Source organism: Callithrix jacchus, chromosome 10 (assembly GCF_049354715.1).
Source record: "Callithrix jacchus isolate 240 chromosome 10, calJac240_pri, whole genome shotgun sequence".
Lineage (NCBI taxonomy): Eukaryota > Metazoa > Chordata > Mammalia > Primates > Cebidae > Callithrix > Callithrix jacchus.
In genome coordinates this window covers 88,061,651-88,079,963 of record NC_133511.1, presented here as the reverse complement: position 1 = coordinate 88,079,963, position 18,313 = coordinate 88,061,651, and the positions used below count along the sequence as shown (strand labels likewise).

At 39.4% G+C, this 18,313-nt stretch overlaps 1 protein-coding gene across 1 annotated transcript in view; it reads right to left on the bottom strand.

Moving 5' to 3' along the window:
* SLC17A6 (solute carrier family 17 member 6) overlaps positions 1 to 15,929 on the bottom strand; it is a 43,101-nt gene extending 27,172 nt beyond the window's left edge. Inside the window, exons 1-3 of the mRNA XM_002755104.7 lie at positions 15,166 to 15,929; positions 12,090 to 12,342; positions 10,502 to 10,620 (exon numbers count right to left, since the gene is read on the bottom strand). Coding sequence (XP_002755150.1) covers positions 10,502 to 10,620; positions 12,090 to 12,342; positions 15,166 to 15,251 — 458 coding nt within the window. The 5' untranslated portion in view covers positions 15,252 to 15,929. The remainder of the gene's footprint in view (positions 1 to 10,501; positions 10,621 to 12,089; positions 12,343 to 15,165) is intronic.
* Positions 15,930 to 18,313: the final 2,384 nt, after the last annotated feature.

Here is an 18,313-nt window from a genome sequence, read left to right as displayed (position 1 = left end):
CATTAAACATTTTTAAAGTTATTCTCTGATTGAAAGACTTGTCAAGCAATGAAAACCGCACAAGTAAATCAGTTCTTAAAATTGTTCCACAGGTGAGTTCTTTTCCTATTAATCTAGCCCAGCACTAAATAATATAGCGATTTTTTTTACAAAGCTATAAAATACAATTTTAAAAAGGTAAAGATGTTTAACAGAAGAAGTGTGTTCAGTAAAGAATGATATAATTTGAAATCAGATGTCCTGGGCTCTATAACCCAGCTCTGCCTAATACCATCTAGTGGTATTTGGAAAAACAATTCTGTATTCAGTTTTCTCATGAGTAAAAGAAGCATCAGTCTGCTTGTCTTCCTGGACATAAAGAGAAAAATAATAGACACTGGGGGCTCCAAAGAGAGGAATGTGAGAGTGCTGGGTGGGGGGAGTGAGGCTGAAAAATTATCTCTCAGGTATAATTATCTATTTAGGTGATGGGCATAGTAGAAGCCTGAACCTTGCCATTACACAATATATCCACATGGCAAGCCTGTACATGTCAAATTGTCTCTGTTTGCAGGTAACATGATTGTATATTTAGAAAACCCCATCCTTTCAGCCCCAAATCTCCTTAAGCTGTTAAGCAATTTCAACAAAGTCTCCAGATAAAAAATCAATGTGCCCAAATCACAAGCATTCCTATACACCAATAACAGACAGAGAGCCAAATTGTGAGTGAACTCCTATTCACAATTGCTACAAAGAGAATAAAATATCTAAAAGTACACCTTATAAGGGATGTGAAGGACCTCTTCAAGGAGAATTACAAACTACTGCTCCAGAAAATAAGAGAGGACACAAACAAATAGAGAAACATTGCATGCTCATGGATAGGAAGAATCAATATCATGAAAATGACCATATTGCCCAAAGTAATTTATATATTCAATGTTATCCCCATCAAGCTACCATTGACTTTCTTCACAGAATTAGAAAAACTACTCTAAATTTCATACGGAACCAAAAAGGAGCCCACATAGCCAAAAGAATCCTAAGGAAAAAAAAAAAAAAAAAACCGGAGGCATCATGCTACCTGACTTTAAACTATACTACAAACTATACTGCAGTAACCAAAACAGCACAGTACCGGTACCAAAACAGATATATAGACCAATGGAACATAACAGAGGCCTCAGAAATGATGCCACACATCTGCAACAATCTAGTCTTTGACAAACCTGACAAAAACAAGCAATGGGGAAAGGATTCCCTACTTAAAAGGAATTGGAAAAACTCGCTATCTATACACAGAAAACTGAAACTAGACCCCTTCCTTACATCGTATACAAAAAATAGCTCAAGATGGAAGAAGAATTAATTGTAAGACTTAAAACATAAAAACCTTAGAGGAAAACCTAGGCAACACCATCCAGGATATAGTCATGGGCAAAGATCTCCTGACTAAAACACCAAACGCAATGGCAACAGAAGCCAAAATTGGCAAATGGGATCTAATTAAACTAAAGAGCTTCTTCACAGCAAAAGAAACTATCATCAGAGTGAAAAGGCAACCTAGAGAATGGGAGAAAAATTTTTGCAATCTATCCATCTGACAAAAGGCTAATATTCAGAATCTACAAATAACTTAAATAAGTTTACAAGAAAAAACAACGTCATCAAAAAGTGGGAGAAGGATATAAACAGACACTTCTCAAAGGAAGACATTTATGCAGCCAACAAACATGAACAAAAGCTCATCATCACTGGTCATTAGAGAAATGCAGATCAAAACCACAGTGAGATACCATTTCACACCAGTTAGAATGGTGATCATTAAAAAGTCAGGAAACAACAGATGCTGGAGAGGATGTGGAGAAATAGGTTTATTTGGTGGGAGTGTGAATTAGTTCAACCATTGTGGAAGACAATGTGGCAATTATTCAAGGATCTAGAACCAGAAATACCATTTGACCCAGCAATCCCATTACTGGGTATATACCCTAATAATTATAATTCATTCTACTATAAAGACACACACATACACACATATGTTTATGGTGACACTGTTCACAATAGCAAAGATTTGAAACCAACTCAAATGCCCATCAATGATAGAATGGATAAAGAAAATGTGGCACATATATACCATGGAATACTATGCAGCCATAAAAAATGATGAGTTCATGTCTTTTGCAGGGACATGGATGAAGCTGGAAACCATCATTCTCAGCAAACTAATGCAGGAACAGAAAACCAAACACCACATGCTCTCATTCATAAGTGTGAGTTGAACAATGAGACCACATGGACACAGGGAGGGGAACATCACACACTGGGGTCTGTCAGTGGGTAGGGGGGTAGGGGAGGGAAAGCATTGGAGAAATGCCAAATGTAGATGATGGGTTGTTGGGTGCAGCAAACCACCATGGCAAGTGTATACCTATGTAACAAACCTACACATTCTACACACATACCCCAGAACTTAATGTATAATAAAGAAAATTTTTAAAAAGAATGTGTGCCTTATAGAGTCACTATGAGGGATAAAGATAATGTACATTATACATTTTGTGATATATATATATATATATATGCATATTATTCAATTCTAATTTCACCTCCCTCCCATAATGGAAAACTAAGGCAATTATGAAAACAATTTTGTAGTATAATTCGTATCTTCTCTCTTTCCACTTTAGAAAAAGCATTTTCTAGAAATACATTTCTTCAAAATAAATACTTGTTTATATGTTGAACTTTCTGATTTTTTAAATTATAAAAGTTAGTTTTGTATAATATCAGGCAGTATATTTATGTCATTACTGTATATTAAGACTATCAATGTAATACTCTAGCAAATTACACAATTTTTAGCAATAAACTCAGTAAAGCATGGCTTTCTCAGAAAAAATAATCATGTTACATAGATACTAATAAACATATATATATATCAATTTTAGCTATATACTATATAGTTTAGCTATATACATATATATAGTTTTCAATATATGTAAAGTGCTAAATAGTAAGCTGAATCTCAAGCAATCTGGTATTTCATTTCATTTAATGTCTTTCTTCTTATAATTGGCACCTAAGATGCTAGTTTAAAAACCCACTCCTGGTGTGAATATAAGTCAGAGATAGGCCATTAATAATTGGGGTAGAGAAAAAAATGAAAGAAATGTGCAAATTAATGTGAAAAATTATAATTTTATAATTTCTTGAGACATAGAAATTGATGGGTGTTTCTAATTTTTCAAAGAACAGTGTTACAGTCTCTGAAATAAAATAAGGCCCATTTTCTTATTAAAGTTGTTTTCAAAATAATAAACCATTTAAAAACCAGTTAAAATTGTTTTCTTCATGATTTCCTCTGCAGCAAATAACATTCTTAAATAAATTTACTGATTATTTTCAGGTTAAAGCCTAATTTCTATTTTTCTTCTACTTGTCACACACGTACACTTTCCTCTTTTACAGTATGAAATGATCGTGTATCATTATTTTATAAATTATTTTATAAACACCGATGTTCTTAAATGGCAGGAATTTCTATACCACTATAGAGATTGCCACAATCAAGAAGTATAATAGTAATCATGACATAGAAATGTTTGGAAAGGCAAATGCAGCGGTTGAAAACCTGCTTCACAAACTGCCTGATGATTAGCATTCAATAGGGCCCATAATGAGTTAGCTTTGATATTCCTAGTCATATTTTCTATGACCCACAGCCACAAACACCCTCAAATATCAAGTCCACCCCAAAATGATTTGCTCAGAAGAGGTAACAGGAAAACTGGTGACTTGTCACTTCCATAGATGATGTTCATTTTCCCTGAATTAATCAATCCACTTCCATTTGGGCAGTGGATTGTCACTTTACAGGAAACTAGTGTTCCTCACCCCAGGTGTGGGACTAATTCTTTCCTGGAGGGTCTGCAGAAGTAGACTGACGCAGGCTGTTTAATCTATTTAATCTAATCAAATCAGGGCTAGGATGTCTCCCTTTGTCACATCTGATGCCCCCACTCCCATATTAAAAAGGGAATACACAGGCATGAGCCAACCCTCTGGGTCCCTTGATACATCATTAAGTTGTAAAAATGACTTCATCACTCACGACAGAGAGATTACACAGCCCCAATGGTAGCATATGGCAGCGGGAGCATCACTCTACCAGCTGCCCACCTGACTCTCTCCTTTCTCAAAATCATGTCCCTCCCCTCCAGAAGCTGCCTCTGCACTGCAGTAGCAGAATGCTGTAGCAGCGGGAAAAGCCAGAGCTAGTGAGGGATAAGGGGACTGGAGAATGAAAAAGGAGAGAGAGAGAAACTCATATCATGAAACCACCTGCAAGCCCTTGGAGACTCCTCCCTCCTCAATTTATCTATACATCTTATCGTAAAGGGTATTTTCTTTTGTCAGAAGAGTGCAGGCTTCTCCTGCATTACCCAAGATACCTAACATATAGGACACACAATAGGAAGGGGGCTAGATGTTTGATTGGCAGCTAGATGCACGAGCTAGAAAAAGGCACCTCTGGCCCTAAAAGACTGGATGCTTATAAACCATTTCCACAAGAAAGGGATAGTGGTCCCTTTCATCAGGATTTACGTTCATAGTCTGAATTATTTTCTCATACATAAGGAAGTCACGAATTATTTCTCACTGGAAGGGTTGAGGAACTCCTCCTTGCAATGGATGTTGCAATGGATAGGTAAGTAGAGAAGAAAAAAAATAATATAGGCAGACCAACAGTGTGTTTATGTGTATCTGTGTATATGTGTTTGTGTGTGTGTGTGTGTGTGTGTGTGTGTGTGATTGTTCTTAGAAATTAATTTCCAATGCTTATTCCAACAAATAAATAAAGAACATCCTTACTGTTTTATCTTTCTGAAGAAAAAAGAATAGCACCAGTAAAATTGCTCCTTTCTGGGCTTAACACATGAAGATATTACGTTTAAAATGTCTGTCTTCTTCTCTTTTAGAAAATTACTCTAACAAGAGATTTTTTTTTATAATTATGCCAGCTGGAATATTTACCTAAAGTTTATAAAATTTTATATTTATAAATATAAATGCACACTAGCAAATTTGAAAACGAAGCTTTTGGATTTGCTCACTTTTAAGTATAAATTACTTTCTATTTTATACAGCATAAAAATTGAGTTGGATGAGTCAAAATCCCTAGGATAAATCCCTTCGTTTTTGCAGACCAAAGTCTAACCTACATCCAGTCATGTTCAAATCTCTGGAATCTTAGTTTTAAGAGCCCAAACTGCCAAAGTGTCTGAGTGGCAGAAAAAGTTATAAATGCCATGTTTTCTGGTGTAGAATATCACATTCTTTGTCTTAGTCATTATCAAGTGTGGAGCTTGCCTTTTGCAGAGAAAAGGGCGGGATCACCTATGTTGCAGCCAAACAGCTTGGGAGCCAGTACACACACACACACACACACACACACACACACACACACACACAATATACAATATGTTTCTTCTGCCAAAATAAAATCTAAGGATCCCTTGGGCCAGCTAAAGGCTTCTCTCTCTAATTCGTGGAATTCTTCCCTGGATTTGGGGCATGATAGATTGTAATCATTCATTCTGAGAGCAGAAGGCTCAACCTACTGCTGAAAGCTAACTTTGCAAGGAAGCACATAGCATCAGACAGAGATGTTCAATTTCATTGTAGAGGTACCTTGCTTTCATGTATTACCAGACACCTGAATTCTAGTCACAATCCCTTTGTGACCTCAGATAAATCACTATTCCCTCATTCTCCATTTCATTTCCTGCTCTGTAAAATGAGAGGGCTGGATTAGATGAGCTCTGTCCAGCAATAATATAGGTTCTTTCTGTTATAGGGGGTTCACTATATGCTACAACCAAGTGTGATCCTAAGTGTCTTATTCAAATAAAGAAGTATTTTTCCTTAGAAAAAGCCAAGTTAGAAATTAAAGAAATACCTGAAAAGACAAAAATACAGGATTACTGTAAAGGAAGATAAACTATAACTTTGAGTAGAGAAGGCTAACTCAAGCTTAAATGGATTTCTCTAAGTGTATTTATGCTTGGCTAGAATTCAAAGACTGCATGCACTGAATTACTAGCATTCTATACACTTGGCTAAAAATATTTTTTAGGACAGCTCTTTAAAAGCCTTCAGTAATATTTATGGAATTTTTACTGAACAATAATTTCAATTTGAATAATGTACATGGGAAAACAATTTTAAATGTAGAAATGTAACTCATGACAAGAGGCATTTTTACCACATTGGAAATAAATCATTTGCATTACTAACGTTTAAGGTAAATTTAGACAAAAATAAACTGAATAGTCACAAAAGTTTTTAATAAATATCATTTATTATTTCTTTAATAATAAATGATAACAGCCAGCAATTACCTGGTACTAGGCACTTCGGAAACCTTTACATATATTTAGCTGTTATGATCCATGTGAGGTAGGTACTTTAATTAGCCCTCTTTTACAGAAATACTGAAATGGGTTAAATAAAAATGTATATCATTCAGTTACTAAGTAACACATTCAAGAGCCTGAACCTCCAGTTTGGCTTTATAGCCTAAATTTTACTGCTGGCTTTTTGTGTTTTTTTTCCCCAAACACCTCGTTGTGATATTTATTTCATTTATTCAACAAATATGTATCATGAGTCAGGTTCTCTCTGAGATGCTGGTAATACAAAACAAAAACAAAAAACAAAAAACATGGGCAAAGCAAAGCTACCGTCACTCGGGGAGCTTGCATTTTGTGGTAGAAAGGAAGATGTTAGAAAAACAGATAAATAAACAAAATATTGGTATGACAGGTGGTGATAAGTCCTATGTAAAAAATTAAAGCAGTGTTGAGAAATCAAGAGGAAAGGATCAGGGTATTAAAGATACTAAATAGAGTTTAAATAATATCCCCACCTAAATAAAGGCGAAAACAGTTTTTGTGATACAGTGCTATACATTAAAGATACAAGGTTCATCAAACTCCCTTTGCTGTATCTGATCTTCCATGGTAACATCTTTTGCAAAAAAAAAAACATATTTATATATATCATATTTATAGTTTTATATATTTCACATATGTATGTTATTTGTGCTACTAAACATTGCAGGTTCCTCACAGCAATTTAAATGCAGGGTAAAACCAGTCCTTAGAAATTTCATATTTGTAAATACATGGATTACTATAAGTCCATGTCCTGTATTATTTAAAGACAAAAATAATTTGGCCCCCATATCTTTTTATTACTATATTAATATGTTCTCACCTTTTAAAACATTAAATATTTTGTAAGAAATCCTCCTATGACACCCCCCGCACCCCCACACACGGAGGCCTTTCCTGGAGGAGACTAAATTCTCCCACCCATAATGTGCAATAGCTCTTTAAGGGAAGACAAAGGAAAAAGTGATGCAAGAGCCCTCCCTCCTCTGAGACTGGGTATACTCCCCCACTGACTCTTCCAACTCCTCCTCTCAATGATCAGGAAAGTACAGGTACTTAGAATCTGAGTAGTATAAGAACCAAGAGTCTGCATTGTGACCAAGAGTGGGGCTCTCTTTGCTTAATCAATAAAATGAAGAAGCCAAGTAATTGTTCTTTGGTTTTCATTGAGAAATTTGCCAGGAGGTGTAGCCAGGAGCCTTTCTCTCTTGAGGCTCTGTCTTCACACACCTCAGTTTTTCTTCCTCAGTTCCACCCACAACAGCGATGGCAAACACTTTCCAAAATGAGCCTCTTTTACACCTAGAGGGAAAGGAATCTGTCCCCAATATCCCACCCAAGGGAAATCTCATTCTACTATTAAGTGATCAATATAGAGAAGCTGATTTGAATGGGTACACGATGCTTATAAGTGTAAGATTGGTCTTGCTGCCTTTTTTTTACTGTTTTTGAAAAAGAGATCGTAATAGGAAACAAGTATCTTTCAAACAACTTACAAAAATCTCTCATTTTATATTTATGAAAAGCCTTCTAAGATAAAATTTTATGTAGCATTTGTATTACAAGTTGGACATTTACCATGTTAATAGTAGGGATATCAAGATGATTAAAGTATTTATCATTGTTATGATTTTTAAATTAATATGCAATACTGTTATCATCTCAAAAGAAAATGTTATACATGTTTAAAAACCAGTTTCACACAAGGCTTTAATTACATTTTGCAATGTTTTGTTATATCTTAAAAATAAAGCAAATATGTCAGAATCTTCAGGCATGATAAGGAAGTTGATCTATATAATTTTCTATAGGTCCTTGATATTTTACAATACATTTTTAGTTTTCTCAGTCTCATAGAACATAACTTATGATATACGAAAACATTAAGCCCTCTCTCTTGAATACCCATTTAATGGTAAGAATAATTTGGATCCAAATAAAAATTCTAGAATTAAAAAATTTTTTCTCTGTGAAACATAGCTGGGCATGATGGCACATGCCTCAGCTACTGGGGAGGCTGAGGCAGCAGAAGCACTTGAACCCAGAGGCCAAGGTTGCAGTGAGCTGAGATGGCGCCACTGCACTCCAGCCTGGGAGATGAAGTGAGACTCTGTTTCAAAAAAAAAAAAAATTTTTTTTTCTTTGAGGAATATCTGCCAAATAAATTAGAACCTGAGTCAGCATCACTGTTTTCATTGCTAAACATGTCACAGATATTCATGAGTTTGCATTTTTTTTTTTTTAATGAGAAAAACTGGTTACTAACCTCCTAATGTTACAAAGAGGAAAAGCTGGAGCATCCCTGGTGGTTTTTCCTGGCAGACAAATGTTAGTATTTTAATATTTGGCAAGGTGAATATTTGACTCTGAAAATAACCTTAAAGTCACCACCATTATATTTTCATTTGACGTCATATTGAGTTCTTGTACCATTTGTTTTTTTTGGTGAATTGATGAATGTTTCCCCCCTGCAGTGCAAACATTTCATGTATGTATGTTTAGAGTATCTTTCTGAAGACTTTGCTTTATTTTAGGAAATACTTTTTAGGAAAACAAACAAAAAAAAGGAGTGAAGACTGTATATATTGGGGATCTAAAAATAAAAAATGTAACATGTTCATTATCAATAATATTTAACAGAATATTTCTTTAATGTTTTGTCTAATATCAATGTTTTCTTGATCACATCTGTACAAAAGAGTTCTCTACATAGTGAGTTTCATCAAGTGTCCATCAGCAGATGAATGGATAAAGAAAATGTGCTACATATATGCACTAAATTGATTTTTTTAAAGGAACTATTTGTCTACTACTTGGTCTTAGTGCCAACATTTGTGTTGTCAAGTAACGACAATACTCGAAAGACATTATTCCTAATGTATGGCACTCTCCTCTTGACATTTTAAAACACTGTCCCAAAATCCTCCCTCTAGAGATCCTTAAGCTAAAAATACCTTTCCAAGAATTCCTCCCCAGGCCCTGAGGACTCTGAAAAGCTTTGGGCAGAAAAGACACAGCTAGTGAAAGGGATTGTAATTGACAAAAGCCGCTGGATGGGGCCTGAGAGATGAGGTGTGCCCAAATTACAAAGGGCTAAGTTGTATATAACCATGATTATGGAGGGGACAAGTTCTAGTCTTCTTCCGTTAAAATGTGACTTTTGAGTGTAGGAAGAGAAGTGATGTTTTAGCTACAAGAGCTGAATAAAGATTAGAAATCTTTATTCGCGGGATCTAAGCAGAAAGAACAGGAAGAGATGGTGCTTGTGTTCTATGTCGGCTCAACAATTCAGACGTAAAGAACATTTAGTTTTGTTTCTCAGTATACACACAATGAAGCAAAGGAAACTGCCCCTCACCCTCTGGTGGCCAGGCTGTCACCCTCGACACCACCAGCCCATCAGTTCTTACGTCTTTTGCTTTAGGGATGTCTCTGCAGGTGCTGCTGGTGGCGCTTCTGGGAACTGGCGCTAGGACCTTGGTTGTGCACTCCGCAGCTAGGCCGGAGGCCACAGTAAGCAGCTGAGGTCTCCCCAACCCCCGCCCCTGCGCAGCTCATTAACAGGTGGAATTGCCTCCCTGGGGCCCGCCCTGCTAGATTCAAATCCTTCAGACCCAGAGCACCATCTGGGCGGGGTCCGGGGCAGACCCTCGGGGAGCCTGGGCGCCCGCGGGGAGTGCAGGGGAGAGCGCAGAGTCTGCCGCTGCCCACCGCTTTGTGCACACTGCCGCACTGTCCCTGCTCTGCCTGCTCCCCTCCTGTCCTCAGCTCCCGTCAGGCCAAAAGGCACGTCGATCATTTCTCCGAAAGCCGGATCAGCCACCGCAGAGGGAAAGGAGGCCGCGTGCTCCAGTCCCAGAGAGCCTACATCCATTTAAGCGACTAATTCTAGAAGGAGTCACCAGCAGCTTCAGCCCTGAGAGGGGATGTCAAAAGACTAGAAGACCTCTCCCAGGAGTCCTCAAACCCCATGGGGCTGTCGTCTCTGCTCCCGGCTTCTGCCGCCCCTTCGGAGGGAACCAACACCACGCCCCAAGCCCTAGCCCCGCCTGGCGCTTTACCTGTTGGCTGCCAGCCGAGATGCGATGTAGCCTCCCGGAATCTGGGTGATGATGTAGCCCCAAAAGAAGGAACCGTGGATCATCCCCACGGTTTCCGGGTCCCAGTTGAATTTGGCTTTCTATGGGGAGTAGGAAAAAAAGGGGTGAAGGGAAAGAGTAGAGTCAGTGCCAAAGGCTCACTTTCAGTGGTTCACAAGCCAAACAGCCCCCAGTGCTTGGACACTTCACGCATTCTAGGGATAAGGGTGGCTTCATTTTCGTTTCCTAACAAAATTGCCTCTTGCAACGGAAAAACCTTGCTCATTAACGAAATGTATTGTGATTAACAGTGAGACCGGGAGCACTGGCTTTCCGACTGCTGGTAGGCAGATCGGATCCTCTGAATGAGCTGGGAATCTAGAAGGCCCCAGTCTTGGAAATTCGGACTCCCCATGAAGAGATTTGTTAGCCAGATGGAGACTCCTGGCAGGGATCCACTTAACGGATCCGGCCCATGCGGATGCAGTATTGTAGTGACTTTAAGAACGGAATCCAACCCTGGAGACTTAAATAGGGAAGTTCTGGGAAAGGAAGGTGGGGAGCGAAGGATGAAAGGTGCAGGGCTCGGAGTGGCCAGGAGAAAGGATGTCCTCACAAATGGGGACGGATATGGGCCTGAAGGGTTTGGAGTCATCCGTGAATTGGGGGGAGTAAAGGGAGTGGGAGACATTGCTCAGGGGTTGCAATCCAAACGGGGCGGGGGTATTTCTGAAGGTGGAGGTCTAATTCCGCCCTGGTCAGCCTGGGTGACTCCCCAAGGGAACCTCAAAGTAAACTGGGGCGCAAATACTAAGTTCCAAAAGATAGGAGTGTGCTTTTCCTGCCAGGTAACTGGGAACCCTTTTTCTCCTTCGAATATTTTGACACCCAGCGGATTTTTTCAAGGTATCCCGGATTCCAAGATCCTTTCCCCAGTTTCTCCTCTCAACTCCTGGGGAGTTTCTGGGGTTTCTAAGCAGAAAGTAGGGACCCAGGGTTTATGTGACCTTGAGGTGACCCTTCCCTCTCTGAGCTCGATTCCCTGCCACCCTGGGACTCTCCAGCGTTACAGCTCCTCCTGCTGAGACGTAAACCTTCCGAAAGACCCCTCAGCCAAACCTGCTAATATGAACACAGCTGATTTCATTGTTTTCTAGTTTGTTTCATTTTGATATTAAGAGTGTATCGGAGGGGCCGAATGAAGTCCGGGGAAAACTATAATTAATATGCTACACTATTCATTCAAATAAAACAAATACGTTTCTATTTAGATTTAATGGACATTGCTAGTTACCAACGTCTTGTATTAGGTCACAGTTCACAAAGCCTAGTGAGCTAGACGCTCTTTTCCACTTTGAAGATGACGAAGGCAAGGCCCAGACCGCAGGGCGAAAAAGGAGGTGATAACACTATTGGGGTTCATTCTAGAACGGCAGAGCTAGAGAGGAACTTAGGGAGCACCCAAGCCTTCCTTTCCATTGAGGGGGGAAATGGGGCTCAAACAGGAGATGCAGCTTTATGAGGCCACATGGCCGAAGGGAGGGAGCCAGGGCGGCCACCCGTTGCCCACCTCCTTGATGACCTTGCCCCCGCGGTGGATGGTGCTGTTGTTGACCATGTCCACAATGGCCACGCCCAGGTTGCAGCGGATGCCGAAGGAGATGCAGAAACCCAGGCCGCTCATGATGGCGATGATGTAGCGGCGCGGCAGGCCAAAGCACGTGCAGTCGCACAGCGGCGCCTTCCTCTCGGGCACCTCTAGGGGCTTCCCATCCTCCGTCAGCTCGATAGTCTCTCCAGTGTCTTGCTTCTTCTCCAGCACCCTGCGCGGCAGAGCAGGGGCGAGTCAAGGCTGTGCTTGGCGGCTTAGGCACCCCTGACGCCGACCCATTCCCATATTTAAGGATCCATAGGGGTTGGGAGGAGGGCCGTCGACCCCAGTCCTCCCTCAGGTATTAGGGTGGTGGGGTGACACCAAACTGCAAGACCTCCCTCGTTCTCACGCATTCTGCCCTTGCCCCTCGCCTCGGCGGCAGCGTTCCTTCAACTTTAACACCTTTAGGCCTAAGGCAGCGAGTCCCCATCTCCGGATCTACCCTTGGAAGCTCTGATTCAGAAACACTGGCTGCTTGGGTCTAATTTTCTTGCGGGGTCTGCATTTTGTGAGGACCGGGGTTACCAGAGCCTCCTTCGCACTTGTGTAGGCGCCTCTCCTGCTGACCTGTGCTCCCCGGGGCTTTCCCCAGGCTACCTCTGTGTCCTCCTGCAACCCAGCGCCCGAGGGCTGCTCCGCTGCAGGCTGGCCCAACCAGAGAGCCTTTTCCACCCGCGAGGCCTTTTCCGTTTTTGGCAAGCGAAGCTTTGCAGGTTGAGGATGCTAGTATTCCAAACCCCCTCCTCACCCCACCCCCAGCTGAGCCTGGGGCACCCCTGGGACTAAGGCCTCTCTAAGCCCTGGCCTGTGCGTGAAGAGAAGGCCTGAGAACTCTCGCTGAGAGTGTCAAACACTCTCCTTCCCCTTCATCCCGCCCAAGGGCTCCGGTTCAATGCTTTCCCCCTTTACACCTCGTACTATTTTTTTTTTCTTTTTACTCGAGTTGGAGACAAAGACCTCCACAGCATATGGGCGACACCTAAGCTTCCTACTGACAGAACATGAATAATTAATTATTCACAACCTTGCGTCATTGCTATCTCTCTTACAAACACCGAAAAATGTCCAGAGTCCATTTCCCAAGACAAAAAAATGCGACTCCCAGATACACAAACGAGCCCGCAAATCAACTTTTGCAAGATATTCCACATTAAAGTGGAGGAGCTCACGGAAAAATTTGTTTTTGCATAGTGTTTCATAAGATTTCATCCATTTGAATCAATTCATTTCTGGCTTTGGTCCTTGGGTGAAGGGCCAAACGTAAAGGGGAACGCGGAGAAAAGGAATAGTTTCACTAAAAGGTGGTAGTGTTCTAGTCTACAACATGTTCATGAAATTTCTATTGACAAAAACCAACCAAACAAACAAAAGGAATGCATACGGTAACATCTCTGTATGTAGCCGCTTGGGATTGATACTTTTGATATTTAAACAAAGAGCCTCTCCGTTTAGAGTTTGGAAATATTTTTCCAAACTACCATGTAATTTTGACCTGTGCCGTTTTGAATACTATGTGCACACCCAATTGTTTTACCACACAAGGGTGAAGCAAGTGAAAATTTTAATTTAGTTTCAAATATGCATAGCTTGGGATATTGCTGTCAAGCCGTTTAAGGTTACCAGAAAAAAAAAGTCAGACTTCTGAGTTCTATAAAATAGCATCCAGAGAATAGGTCATAAAGGTATTTGTGGCTAGATTAATATTTATTCTAAAAGTCTGATCATAATGTTAGAAAACATTGCAATTTATTTTTACTGGGAGAAAAAAATCTGCCGATGTGTTTTTTCTTTCTCTTTTTCTTTCTTTCTTTCTCTCTCTCTCTCTCTCTCTCTCTCTCTCTCTCTCTCTCTCTCTCTCTCTCTTTTTGCATTGGCTTTGTGTGCCCAAATATACAACGTTGAACTCTGCACAGAATGGCAGTTGTACTGGGAAAGAACAGCCCTTTACAAGGTAGCTGTGGGACTGCAGGGCCCTTGCGGTATCTACTGCCGCATAGGTGCATAATCGTGCCTACATGAAGCCCGCCAAACCTAAAAAGATTTGGAAAATTTGGGAGTGGTTTGGTCATTTTCTTTACATTTCTCTTGCATTTACAGAGACCTCAATTTCCCAAATATTAAAATTAATGCTCTTTTGGAATTTTTTCTTTTATGTTTCCCTGTCTTCTTGATTTTGCTTTATTTTTTTAAAAAAGCTGTATCCATGTAGCATACTTGAAATGATTTAAAGTTTTGCAGATTGCAGCATAATTAGTATAGTGACTACAGAAAGATTAAAAAATTAAATCGTTTCTAAGATCTTCAAAGTAATATTGCTTGTTATTTTTATGGCTGTTCTTCCAGGCATTGTGACATTTCCTATGCAAGAAATAGACTCTAGGAGACTGAAAACAATTAAAAATGCATATACATTGTTTCAGGCTCAGAGAAAGGAATTGCTTCAACTATCAATTATTGATATATTTTGATTCTTCTTCATTCACTAGAGAAGAAAGATTCCACTAGGGGATTTTCTACTATGTTTTTGAAACTGAAATCTCACTCTCTCTCATATATGTATATATATTAAAACCATTACTCTTTGGAATTTCTTGGCTAATTTTTAGAGTGTTGTGCTTTGTATTCGTTTGTCTACATCAAAGTAGTTTAATTCGGGGTATCTATAAGCACTAAAAGAAAGACTGAGCAGGTACTGGTCATTTCTAAATTGCAAAGAAGATAAATCCTATGTAGTAAAGAATAAAACTCTGCGGATACCAAAACAAAAATTCACACACACACACACACACACACACACACCAGACAGGTTCATTTAGTGCAACATTCCTGCATTAATAAGCAGGTTTCCAGAGCACCCCTGCTCCAAGCAATGGGCAACAAAAAGACGTTCCGATCATATTACAATGTTTCTGAGCTACCAGGGTTTGCGGAAATGGCCCTGCAGGTTTTTTCATGCTGAGCCCCAGGTAAGCAAGGGTTTGCTTTGTCTTACCTGTAGATCTGGCCGAGGGATTTTCCAGCAAAATTCTTTAGCCCTTCTTTTCCTGGGGCCAAAATCCTTTGTTTTACGGATTCCATTCTTGCAAAGACTGTTGTCAGCTCTTGCCAGATTTAAACAGTGATTGCTAGGAAAGGCGAGGATTGCGCATACTGTCTTAATCTCTTAAGGTAGTTGTGGGCTTTTTCTTCTTAGCAGAATGGTAGTGGCTTGCCTCCAGCAAGAGTGAGAGTGAGAGAAGGGAGGGAGAGTGAGAATGAGAATACAACAGAATAGCTGCATGCAACCCACGGGTTTCCTAATAGGAGAGTTGGTAGACACAATCAGAAAGTCTCATTGGAAGGGGAGGATCCGGCGGCAAAGGGCGCAAGCAGTGCCATGGTATTTGGGTAGATGCGGTTGAGTCCTTGTCCTGGAAGTCGGTCAGCTGAAAAACAATGTAAATTCCCGGTTTTGAAGACTTACTACTCTCAAGTCTGCTGGCTTTTAAACGGAGGGGACGGAATATCACAGAACCCTTGGGTAACAGCAAGGTCAAAAGAAAAGTACTTTTAAAAATGGTGTATTTGCTGTAAGGAGCAGAGCATATTCAAAACTCACGGGAGCATCTCAGGTCTCAGGTGAGCAGTGCTGCTATTAGTTTTTCCTCTCTGCCCGTGATCTCCTCCCATCACGCCAGCGTAACTGTGCTCTGCGGTAGACTCAAATTAAGATGGAGAAGGCTTGCTGCTCTTTGAGGACGTGAGTAAATAAAAGACACACAGTTCTGATTTGGGCAGCGTCAGGGAAGATTTTTTTTTCAGCGGCTGACAGCACCCGTCTGGGCGGGTCTCGATAGAATGGTTCAGCACCACGGACAGAGTAAGTTTCAGGGAAAGGGGACGCTTTGGCTAGCTAGGTTGCCAACTTTCTAGGGGGCTGGGCGGATCGCCCTGACCAAGGACCATACTGGGGCTCTTCAGGAACGGATGCTATGGAAACCATGTGAGAAGATGTCATCATCTCCAGAGTTTACAGGGAGAATGGTGCATTTAGCTCTGCTAGGGAAGACAACTTTATTAAAAATTGACAAGTTACTTCTGGTTTGCTACGTTTTGTCCAGCACACTGATGCCAATATTGCAGGGAAGAAATATTTCAACATATTTCACTTATGCTTGTGGTGTTCCAAGACACCTAGGTTCCCTTGAATATAAAATATATGCACACAAAATTCATAACTGCATTACTCATGTGTTTGTTTTAACCCTTGACAGGAAAATGATGAATGAAAGAAAGAAAGAAAGGGAGGGAAGGAAGGAAGGAAGAACAGAGAAAGGAAAAATAAAGAAAAAGAGGTGCAAGGTAGGGAGAGGAGAAAATAAAAAAATAGCCGTAAACTCAGTGAACGAGATTAAATAAAAGGTAGTTTAAGATAAATTCCTTTGAACTTTAAGCATCTTTGTTTAAAGAATTTACAGTACACTACTCAAATGCCAGTATACTGATAAAATATGTGGCTGTACCTTGGGCTTGCCAGCAAATTGTAATTATGTTGATTGAATTTACATATATTCCATTCAAATCTTATACATAATTTTTCTTTGTATCACCATCTTCTAAAGCATAAGGTTTGAAAGACATTCATGTAACACTTTTGGTTTTATATATAAGTACAGCATCAGTGAATTTATTTCATTAAGCAAAGCAAGAAAACTATGCTAGATTAAGGTAAATTATTAATCTCTTTTACACTAATCACGAATTTCTTATGTACAATTCAGGCCAATGCCTATAAAACACATTGGCCTGGAACCACATTTTCAAGGTCAAAACCTTGGATGTCATATACGTCAACAGGGGGAGTCGCTTTTAATTAAGATGCTAGGAAAAAAATCTCAAAAGTATGGATCTAAATTTAGAATCAAGTAAGAATATTCCCTGAATAGTTCAAATGGCATGGTGGCTAAGTATTCACTAAATGGATACCTGGAAAAAAAATTCAAAAGTATCTAAAACCACCTACCATTATTAGGTTTGATAGTTGTCGAATTATATTCCATTTTGAAATATGATAACGAAATGATAATAAAGACATTTTTCTCTTTTTTGGATAAATTTGTCTAAAATATATATCCTCAATAAAACAGTGAATTTCGTTTTTCTCTAACACTCTGGAATGTCTCAGAATAATATCTATTTCTCAAGATAAAATATAAAGAGACAAAACTACTTCCCTGCCAAAAAACAAGCAAGCAAACACAAAGATTAAAAGATTCAAGCTACTCAGGACTTGACTTATCTAGGTGTTTTCTAAATATCCATATTTTTCAAATTTTTAGTAACTAAGTTCATTAAATTATATTTATTTAGGGATATTAATGATTTTGAAATTCTGGAAAGTTATTTAAAAAATAGAATTTACAACAAATATTTGTGAAGCTGGGGTGATAATATGTAAAAGATTTTCCTAAACATTCCATCTTAAGTTGAACCTCAGATAACTAGAGATCTATCTAAACCATCAATAAGCATGATAGCTAGGTTTCAATTATACAAATATGAGGGGAAACTAAGAAATATAAATCCAACATAAAAGCATTGTTTCTAGGGTGAAACAATTACATTCACTTTTATTGAAATGAATGTCATCTGCCTCTGTCTTCCACTCTCTTGATAATAGCATGAGCAACTGAATCAGAATAACTGCTAATATTGATTTATTCATTCTAAAAATATTCATTGAGTGCCAAGAATAATACTAGATCTGGGAATTCTCCCTGAAATATCACAAGCTACATGGGAGATAGACACATAAATACAATTACAAATAATTATGAATGAAATTATACAAGTTAAATAACCCAGCCTGGGAGTTAAAATGTACAGAATATATTTCAGGAGACAATGTTTTCTTGTCTGTCTTAATAGTTAAAAGAAATGTAGTTCTATAAAGATGATGGCAGCCCAGTGGAGTTTGGCAGGGTGGAGGGGTGTTATTTGGATAGCACTACAGTCAGAGGGGGTATATTTAATGGTATTTCCGTAAACAATGAAAAACGTTGTATGTGGAAATCTACAAGGAATGTTACCAGGCCACCTGGGACCTAAGAATGCCATTTAGGCTATCTTTAAACTCACAGAAGCTCCCAATGTATGAAATA